Below are 10841 nucleotides of genomic sequence, written 5' to 3'. Positions count from 1 at the left end.
TGATATTTCTGCTGGCTACTGTACATTATAGTATAGTATATTACGTCACGCCACTGATAAAGATAAATCGGCTCGACACTCGTCACTGATAGGCAATATATACAGATTCGTTTAAGAGGGTGATTTTGAAAGGAATTAGCACTTAATAAGGAATTAATTTCTGTACATGTATAACTCCTTGTATTTGTCAACGTTTGTCATTTATGTGTAACAATAGGTTTTTCGAGAATCGCTTATATAAAGAAGTAGTACCTTACACTAGAGACAACAATAGCAACAACTTTAGTTTGAATTTTGATCATTCGAGTATCACAGTCCTGCTCTTCTTTTAATTCGTGATTCTTAATATTTTTCTTCAGCATTCTGGAATGATTTCTGGCTGCTTTCGTAGCATTTTTTAGCTTAAATGACGTACAGAGTCGGTCTCTGTTATATAGCATTTTTAAACAGTTAAATCCAGGTTTTACACCTAGCAGCGTAAGACCTTATACTCTGCCTTTTTTCCAATATTTTATTTGATGACAGCAAGCATCTAAAGCTCCAAGTTAAAAGTTTTAAGGCATACAACATTAATTGTATGGACATGTACTTAACTATTGACAACAGCTCAGAATAGAATATTTCATTTTCACTTTGCGTACGGCCAATTAAGTATATTTTTAATCCATATAAAACTATGTGACTGTATGTGTGCTACAGCTTCTACTATAACTGAAGCAGAGAGTTTTTTTATGAGTTTAGGTTTTATAAAGCCTGGGTCCGCTTATCGTACCCTACCCAGACTATGTAAAAATTGGAATGCAATCTAAGTTTTAAAACAAAACTAAATATAAAAAGACAAAATAAAATAAACTTTTTTAAGAAATTGATAAAATTGAATTGAGAAATACATCTTTCCTTAAGTTGTATAGTTTTTTAATTATATTAAGTTTGATGACAAATTATTCTGTATTCTGATTCGTGCAACAAATAAACAAATTACAAATATGATAAAAAGTTCAATAAATATAAAGATGGAAGATTTAAATGTGTAGATCTGCGACTACTGTGTTAAGTTTAATCTTTGTAGTTCGCATGCAGACTACTGACATTCAGTTGCACTTCATGTTATTTGTTATTTTTTAAGACCTTGAAAAGTAATAAAACACAACTTATCATCCATTTTCTGTATTTTGTATTTTCTATTTACAATTTTATACTGAACCTTTATGCTTTATTGTGAGAGTATTGTGCAATTATGTACAATTTATTGTATACAAACCTTCAAATATTGATAACAGTGGAAAATGTCTTAATTTAAATTGTGTAACTTATAAAGTCAGTTTATAGGTTATGATCCCATTTGATTTACAAGTTCTGATAAAATGTATTTACTTTTATTACATAGTTAAGGAAGGCCATGTTTGAGGATTTACCCAAAATACTGCCAAGGTAAGACAGTTTCAAAGTCTGACATATACATATCAATTTTGTAATTACAGTAGGCAATGTCATGAACAGTTATTTTGGGAATATCTTTACTAATGAACTGCTTAAGTAAACAAATCTATTTCTCTTAATATAGACCCAAGTTTGTGGGACCAAGCCTATTTTGTGTGCTTCATCAGTTTGTCATTTGCTTGTATTTAGAATAAGTAGAAAATTATGTTTTAATTACTGGTGAAATTCTGGAAGTTTAATCTTCATTAGTCTTTGGTACTGATATGGTAAAACAATTGAGATGTAGAGATAAGCATGTTAAAGGTTAGCACACTCTAATGTGAATTAATTTATGGAATTGTATGATCATCCTCTTTGAGACAAATTCCGGGTACAGTAAAATAAGAGGCCACCACCACAATAGAATCATAGTATATCCTTAAAAACAGTAAAAAGTAATAACTTAAATGTTAAACTGTTTTGTATGTTACATTTTATAGATACAAAACATAGATAGTTTTTATAGGCCTATAACGTAATTCGTGTCAACATTTTTGTTTCTATAATTTAAATAATCATAAATATGATTCTATGGTGGTGGTGGCCACTTATTATACTGTAGTCACAAACCGATTCCGATTTAGGGCCTGTTGGCATAATTTGTTGTACATGCCAAAAACTCAGAAGTTTATGCAAAAGAAATGTCTAAAGAATTGTTTAATTTATGATGGATGGTTTAAAATATATAAAAAAATATCACCTAATATCATAGACATTCGTGAGTAGGTCACTGGTGTTTTATTTATTAATTTGATAGCGGTTGTTAATTATGTAATTCGTTTACCTAGATGCTACATTAACGTAATTAATTTTAGTTTTTGCTGCATCTTTGTGCAAATATATTTGCTGATAATGAAAACGATAGTAATTTTGGAAGAAGATGTGGGAAAATAGGTGAAGATAGACTACATTACGTTTTAGAAACACCAGACAGTAAAATTGAACTAGGCAACCTAGTGAATTTATTACAATTAGTGCTTGGTTGATCAGATCCAGTTAACCATGTTAGCTTAATAAATTGTGTGTTTCATGTTATTAACACAATAACACAAGTTTCATGCTCATACAACAGTTAACTGCTGTCAGCAGAGCTGCAGAGAAAGACAAGTTTATAGGATTTTTTTGTAATAATACAATATTTCAATGTAATATACAGGAATCATTATTTTAATAAACATTACAAACACCTTTGAAACAACAAAGTGCACTGTTATAACATTTTCCAACTGTTATATTATAATTGTACTCTGAAGTAGTAAAAAAGTTTGTTCATACATTTTGTATAATTTTAATAATAGAAATGTGTAATAATTGTACAGATAAGGAGGGAAACTAACTGTGATAAAAGTTATTACTGTGAACGTTACTTTGGTATTATGCGGATGCTACTATTTTTGGAGGAAGAGTTTTTCTTACTGGCACCTAAACAATTACATTATTAGAAAGAACAGATTTTACAGTGAAAATTATATATCATTATTACAATTAGTTCTTGTTTTCTGCCTCCCAAAAGGAATCGATGATGACGAGAAGGAGGCCACTCTGTCCATATCTGTTATTTGTTATTAGGCTACGTACATAGGTTTAGATTAGGTTATCATAAATATGTTACTAGTATTACTAAAGTTGCAGATAACTTTTATGAGCACTCACGCGATCAGAGCTTGAATTTGGGTACTACCTTTAGGTCAAACTTTTTTGATGTCAAAAACTTTTGAAATTTTCCCTATATCCTGTCATAATTGTTAGATGGTTAAGGTTCCTTTATTATTTGTGAGAATGTCATTTTATGTTAAATTAATTCTTTTAATTTAAAAAATTATTTTAAATTTAATATTTTAGATACTTGAATATCGATTGATAGCTCTATTATGTGAATGTTAAGTATCAATAATATTACAAAATATATAAAATCCAGGTCTACTTATCGTACTCCTCCCTTTTGTTTGATTAAGTAATGTGAATAATATTATTTATTTATTTAATCATGCTACAAGGCGTTTTATATAAGAAATAAATAACCACAATTTGTACCTAAGTAAAGCAATGATGTATTTCAGCATTAATAGACTTAAAGACATTGAACAAATAATTTGTTATTTTTATCTCTATTTTAATATTTACGTTTTTGTAAAAATATAATTGAAACTGTTGACCCAAATTATACTTCCACTGGAATTTTTATGGTTATGAGAAATGGCAAAACAAAATTGCCTAGTATGATGGAACTCAAAGTATTAATGTACGTTGTACTAATTGTTACAGGTTTGACGGACAGCTTCTTAGTATTAGAAAAGAGTCTTTAATAGCCAAACTGACCTTATAGTAATGTATGTTTTAAAGAAATGGATGAAAAGAACAATGAACCAAATAACAGAAAACAAGACATAAAATCTAATACTTCAGTGAGTTTTTCAAGAGAATACAATGAAATTAACATCACACCTGAAGAGTATGAAACCAATGAGGACGACATTCAGATATCCCTGGCCCCATACATCCAGGTGTATCTGGCACAGAGTAGCCAGAGGGTCAAGTGTTGTGGGCTCTCGTTTCCTATCCCGTTTGAGCGTGCCGCAAGCAGATCGTGGTGGGATCCGAGATTCGACTCAGAGATTTTGGAAGGGCAGTACAAGCTCAGTGCTTTTCCACAAATTAGGCTTAGGTTCAGGTAAGCAAAGACATGCCATCACTTCTCACTTCCATATACAATATACAATCCATAAAGTTCATTGAACCATCTAACTTTTGAATCATTGCAGCTAGACATGTTCAGGTTCATGTTCAGAAATTCTTTATTCACAATCAAATGCTCATAATGTACAATGATTAGAGTCACATAAAGAAGATCATAGTTAATCCAAAATTATCTCATATCTACTTATAAAATATTCTATATTATGGTAATAAATAGTTGTTATATATCACACACTACATATAACTGATCGGAAACGTTAGCAGTGTATGTATTAAAAGGTTGAATTGATGCCTTTTGGAATTCAGAGCAGTTTTGCTTCACTTCCTGAAACGTTTATAAAAATGAGGAGAATGGTAAAAATATAATGTCTGTTAAATTTGTTCAAAATAGTGGTCTATTAAAGTTTACTTCCAACCTAAACAACAGTATTATTTTATATTTTAGTTTTGTGGGAGATTATTTAAAAATAGCACTACTCACTAAAAACGAAGGTGAGGAATATCCTTCCAATCTGGTAAAGGTAGGTCATCTCTTCGCATTCTATTGAAACATTTAAGATATTTTATTTAGGTGTATTATATGCTATTTTGACTATCTGTCAAACTAGAAATACATTAGGCCTATATTTCTTTTATTCAGATATATTTATACACAGGTGAACATAGACTAATTTCACTATTCTTCTTAATGAAGTATTACAAGTTGAAGTGTAAATGTTGATTTTAGCTCCAATTCACCTTCCTCTTAGAGCAGTGTCTGAAGAAATTTAAAAAAAATTGTAAGTGCACAATGTGCACCTGATGAGACAATGAGAACATCTCTTCACCTAAATTACTCTATATACAGTATATGTTGTAGTCTGAGTGTCTCTGTGTCAAAGCAACGTAAGGAGTGCGTTTCAAGCTTCTTCGTCACCGATTTTTTTCATCTCTTCAGACGAACATGACTCCAGATTCCAGTGTTCATTAGATGATTTTAATTTAACAATGAAACAAATTGTTTTTACTGTTTTGGGTATTGTTTAGTTCCTTGATCAATACTTCTATGAATGTACATAAATGCCTTTGTAATTCAATACTTTTAAATAACCGGGTTTGTGCACTTTTTAGATTTATAGCAACAGTTATAAAAAACTTATTTTAAATTTTGGCTTATTTATTTTTGCAGGTACTCATTGCTGTACGTCTTCGTTGTTTCGCTGTTCTGGTGTATATATTTGACGATCAAAGCTGTCCATAGCGAAGGCAAAGATGAATCATTCACTGTCGCCCTTATCTTCGGATCATTTTCTATCTTCACTCTGTTCATTCTCCTCTTCACAAGATCGAGCCTGTACGCGAGATTCCATCTTCCGGTGTCCATCATGACAGCAATTGTCATGTTCGCCCTCTCCCTCATGTCAGTTGGCACTATTTCAGTCCTCACACCGGTGGGCGATTTCTCGCTATGTATAGAAATATTAATGATCATTTATACCGTAATTCCTCTGCCCCTTTACATATGTGTTATGCTCGGTATCGCGTACTCTGTTCTGTTTGAATTGTTCATTTCCTCCATATTTCCAATGCCACTGAGAGTTCTCTGTCACATATGCGTACACTTGATCGGCATACACATACTGGTCATGACACACGTCCGCATGCGTGGAACTTTCATGAAAGTGGGCCAGTCTCTGCTCGTCCGTAGACAGTTGGAACTTGAAAAACAGTTGAAGGAGAAAATGATCCATTCGGTGAGTATAGTTTGGGAGCAAATATTTTTGTAGTGTGTTATCCAATAAACTTGCATTATTAATAAGTGTACATTTGTACTTAAGCAGATCACCTTTCCTTGTACTTAAGTACAATAGTTGTGCTTTACTGTATTGCTAACTTACGTTTGAACTGTAATTTAAATTAGTTTGTGTTCTAAATTCAGGAAAATTACCAGTTTTTTAGACACAAGTATTACAAGGAATACACCAAATTATCAGTAAAAGTTCAGTTTTATCTATCAATATATTCTGTCTACCTTCTATCTGTTTCATGGCAATAGTTTTACTGATGACAGTGGCAAGTGTAGAAAATTATTTTGGAAGGGGGCTGACAAGGTGGTTCTCATGAATGAGTTCTAGTGTAACTTTACTACTGAGTGCAATTTTAATGTGTCTTTTAAAATTTGGGGGGGGGGGCTTGAGTCCTTTGAACTCTTATATACACGTTGATGACTGATAATTATCAAAATGCTCAGGTGATGCCTCCTAAAGTGGCGGACTGGTTGATGTCGGAAGGTGCGACGGGTGGGAAAGAAGATGAAGTTCATAGTCTTGAAGAAGGAGATATCAGATCAATCTTTCGCCCATTCAACATGCACAGAATGGAGGTAAAGTGATATCAGAAACACTTCTTATAACTGTATAATTAAAGTGCTTACGGGTGTCGCACCCGTCTTTCTAATATTTAATGATGTCCCGACCGTGAACTGTTGATAAAAATTGGAAGAGATCATGCATAAACATGCTCAGAATGCATGCACGTTAATATTTGAAAGAGGCTGTGGAACAACTAAGGTCTTTAACTGTCCTAGTCATAGACTTAAAGTGTTGTATGAAACTTCTTTGCTACATAGGCAAGATTGTTTGATGTTGGCGCACATCTCTCTATGGTATAGCGTAAACCGCAACGTAAGCCAATTTAGTAATTGTCAGGCACATGGCACATTGCAAAGTCAGTTACATAATATGTTATCTGTTATGCATACTCCTAGTAATGAATTCTAACACATTAGGTGTCATGGCAATTTGGCCCCTTCATCCTATGGTGCCAAACTTCATTGCTCATGATATTGATACTATTTATATTTTGTATATAAAAAGGATAGTTTAGTTATGATCACTATTCCAACAGTTTATTTACATATAAATGTATGTGTAAAATGGCGGCCGATCTGGCTGACATGTAATTTTACAAAGTAAAAACGTGATCATAAAATCCCTTCCCGGGCCGATCGGCCAACCATAATTTACCTAATTAGAACTGTTATTTAGTGTTAGTTAATAATAAGTGTGTAACACTGGTGGTCCTGTATACATTTTTGTTTTTAGACTTTACATAGTATTTTATTATAAAAAGATTGTGTTCATTGCAATATAATAAACACTTATTATGTTAATTAATTTATTTTATTTTCCAATGAAATGGTTGAAAATTACTCTGTTGTGCCGATTGGAAAAATCATTATTTAGCTTTGTTGCCAAGTAGTTGATTTACAAGGTATAGTAATAATATTTTTTTATATCTAGGAGGTCATCAGTTCAGTTGAAAAAGTTCAAGACTTTGCTGTTAGGTTATGTTAGTTGCCTGAAACATGTGTTTTGCCGTACCCTTACAACTGCGTAGTTGTTGATCCGATCTGCTAACACATAACTTAAATATAGAATGGCTGTCTCGACTTAAATTATTTTCTGATTCAATTATTCTTTCCCTCTGGGAACAGTTGGAACAAAAGCAATCCATCCCTCTCTTTTGTTGTCCAGAACGTGAGCATTCTATTTGCGGATATTGTCGGGTTCACGAAGATGAGCTCTACGAAGACAGCAGAACAGCTGGTGGCCATACTGAACGACCTGTTTGAGAGGTTTGACGAGCTTTGCACAGCGAATGGTTGTGAGAAGATATCAACACTGGGAGACTGCTACTATTGTGTGTCTGGCTGTCCAGAGCCGAGGCCTGATCATGCGGAGTGTTGTGTGCAGATGGGACTGGGTGAGTGTGTTATCCCATCTGTAAATTTTGACAGTAAAAAAATAATACTCTGGTTCATTGTACACACAATTATATATACATGAGTTAGTTATAAAAATAAAAATTTTTAAGTAAATTAAAATTTGCATTATTACAGGCATTTGTCTTCTTGATATTGTATTAAAACAAGAACTGAAACATTACTTTCTGGAAATTGGTATTGCCTTCTTTTTCAATTCCACTCTTTGGGGGATATTGATCTGGAATATTATATTTTTATATGTTCAAAAGATTAAGAGTATGGGAAGCAAACAATAGACAAAATATTTTTAAAGAACTTACAATTATACATGTAAAAAAATTTAAAGAGGTAGTAAATAAACAATATTATGAGACATTGATACTATTTTTGTGTAAAATGGATAATAGTGTTCCGGAAGCTCATTTTTTCAGCAAATACATCTACTTGTGAAAGTTTCTTTTTTTTTAAATAGGAGAAGCTGATCCTCTTTTAAGCCTTATTCTGCCCGTCCTCATGGGCCACTGGTCTGTGGAGGATCTTATCAAACAGAATAAAGAGGAGTGTCAATACAGTACAAGGTCAATGGTACTGATAAAAAGTGTTTTGGTCATAGACAGGATTTGAACCTGTGCTGTCTCTAACTCAGACCCAAAGTCCAACGTCTTAGACCACTCGCCCATCGGCACGCCTATAGAATAGTGTTTAAACTAAGAGCAAATCTGCAGGAAGTAAAAAAAAACTCAATGTTGAATATACCAAAATGAAGACATTGATCAGAGAAATCACAGACTAAACCATCCATTGAACTAACTGCTGTACAATAGCTGTCTAACTACATAATACATGTTGTTAACACCTTCCCTGCTCGTCTATTTTGTGTGTTACTTAGTACTCTTAACCATCCAGCACTAGAGCGTCTGTTGCAGTCGATGTGTTAAGAAAACAATACTTCTATATTCTATACCATAGTAGCCATGTTATTTAGCAGTAATGGACAGCGTTGAACACTCGAAATGGAATACCAAAAGTTCAGCAGAATTCCTACTTCAGTACTCTTGAAAAGTTTTATTTTTGGACTGTGAAGTTTATTTTTCGTATGCTGAAGTACTCGCTACTAGTATTTACATATTGTAGTGATTTGCTAAAAGGAACAACCTGTGTTTATATACTAGTATGAAATCATTGAGGAACTCTGACATTACATAGTCTACCACTACATATATGGAATTGGGATAAACATCAGTTGCTACAATAACAGAACAGTGTAGGTGACAGTGTGAAAAATTGATCATAAAACCATGAACAAAATTAAACAGCTTAAGAACTTACTTGCTTTCACAATTCAAAGGTACGTACAGTGATATACATTTGATCTATTTTTGCCTTTATTAAGATTTGCAAAATAAAAGTACTGAGTTACATGGAACAATAGTAAACACAAATTACTCTAAAGTTGCAAAATGAACAGTAAAAATGTAAAAGAAGATGTAATTCAAAGTGATTGATGTTGTAATTCAAATACTGAACAATCTAAAATAATATACCAGTATGGTTTACGCTATAAAGCATTCTTCTTGTTTTGTTATTAGTGTACTTATTTATATCAATAAATAATTATGTTATCCTGGTTATGACAGGATTTCCTTAATAATATTAAAATACTAATCTTAAATAGCATTGAATATCTAATAGTCATTCTGATTTTAATATGACCGATCAGGTATGATTTCCGCTATCGCCGAGTTTGAGAAAGAGAGCAGAGAAGGGGTGAACATGCGAGTTGGGGTGCACACAGGGACAGTGCTCTGTGGAATTGTGGGCACCAAGAGAGTCAAGTTCGACGTGTGGTCTAACGATGTGACTCTGGCCAACAAAATGGAGTCCACTGGAAAGCCGGGGATGGTCCATCTCTCGGAGAAGACCAAGGAGTTTCTCAATGACCAGTACATTCTGGAAGAGGGGGATCTCTACCAAGGTAAGTTTAGGTTTAAAATCTGATGGTGTCGGTACTCAATTTGTGGCAGAATAGCGATACCTCTCTCTGAAAAAAATTTAAGCGGAAAACTTCCTCTGTATCTCAGAAGTGCATATGAACACTGCTTTGAGATCTTTTATTATTTTCAAAATTTGCCGGAAAACTCCTGGATCCCCTTTTTTCTACCTCCAAGAGTTTATAATACCAAGAGGTTGTGTCACATACTTTCGGGATGCTAGGGAACATTTTGAATTTCAACACAGTTCTTAAAAATTCAGGAACAGTTCTCATAATGTCCCAAAGCAGAATGGTGTTTTCTTCCAGTAACGGTTATTAGGTATAGTGTAAAAAGGAAAAACTTCACCCAGTTGAAATTTTGAGACATTGCACAATGTAGAAATAATGATTTTTGAAATAACAATGATTTACCTCAGTGATGTTATGAGTCATTTCGGCAGACAAATTTGACATTAAATACAGAACTATATAAGAAAATATATTCCGTAATATTCAAACTTTGGTATGAAATAGGAAAGTTTGCTACAGGATAAACTACATTATCTTCATTGTTTTAGATGAGTAATAGGCATTTTCAATATATCTCTTAATAATATGACCTTCACTTTAAAATGATATACCTCCACTATATGTTATTATAATGAAATGAACAAAACACGTGGAAAATGAAATTTCCATTACTGTGGACTAACCAGTTAGATTTAAAACCTCGTAGAATTATATTTGTAACACAAATTTATATAAACATAATTTATATGTCATGTTTTTTTATAATAACGAACGATAAAACTAAAACTGTTTATGGACAACAAACAGTACCGGTATGTTATTTTTTTATGGATACATTGTTATTTTTTAATGTGTTCACTCATTCTGCTATGGGAAGAACTCCTAGTTTTATTAGGCAAAGTTAAAATGACCATTTGT

At 32.8% G+C, this 10841-nt stretch overlaps 1 protein-coding gene across 2 annotated transcripts in view; it reads left to right on the top strand.

Annotated features, from left to right (window-relative positions):
- The first annotated feature begins 1135 nt into the window (after positions 1-1135).
- Positions 1136-10841, top strand: part of LOC124363122 (adenylate cyclase type 9-like) — a 33097-nt gene continuing 23391 nt past the window's right edge. For both annotated transcript variants that reach the window (XM_046818255.1, XM_046818254.1), the window contains exons 1-6: positions 1136-1431; positions 3745-4150; positions 5345-5909; positions 6407-6538; positions 7692-7920; positions 9642-9896. In XM_046818255.1, the coding sequence (XP_046674211.1) occupies positions 3825-4150; positions 5345-5909; positions 6407-6538; positions 7692-7920; positions 9642-9896 (1507 nt within the window). In that variant the 5' untranslated portion in view covers positions 1136-1431; positions 3745-3824. The remainder of the gene's footprint in view (positions 1432-3744; positions 4151-5344; positions 5910-6406; positions 6539-7691; positions 7921-9641; positions 9897-10841) is intronic.

Source organism: Homalodisca vitripennis, chromosome 5 (genome assembly GCF_021130785.1).
Source record: "Homalodisca vitripennis isolate AUS2020 chromosome 5, UT_GWSS_2.1, whole genome shotgun sequence".
NCBI classification, from domain to species: domain Eukaryota; kingdom Metazoa; phylum Arthropoda; class Insecta; order Hemiptera; family Cicadellidae; genus Homalodisca; species Homalodisca vitripennis.
The sequence above is the reverse complement of the archived record's forward strand: the minus strand, read 5'-3'. Positions and strand labels throughout refer to the sequence as shown.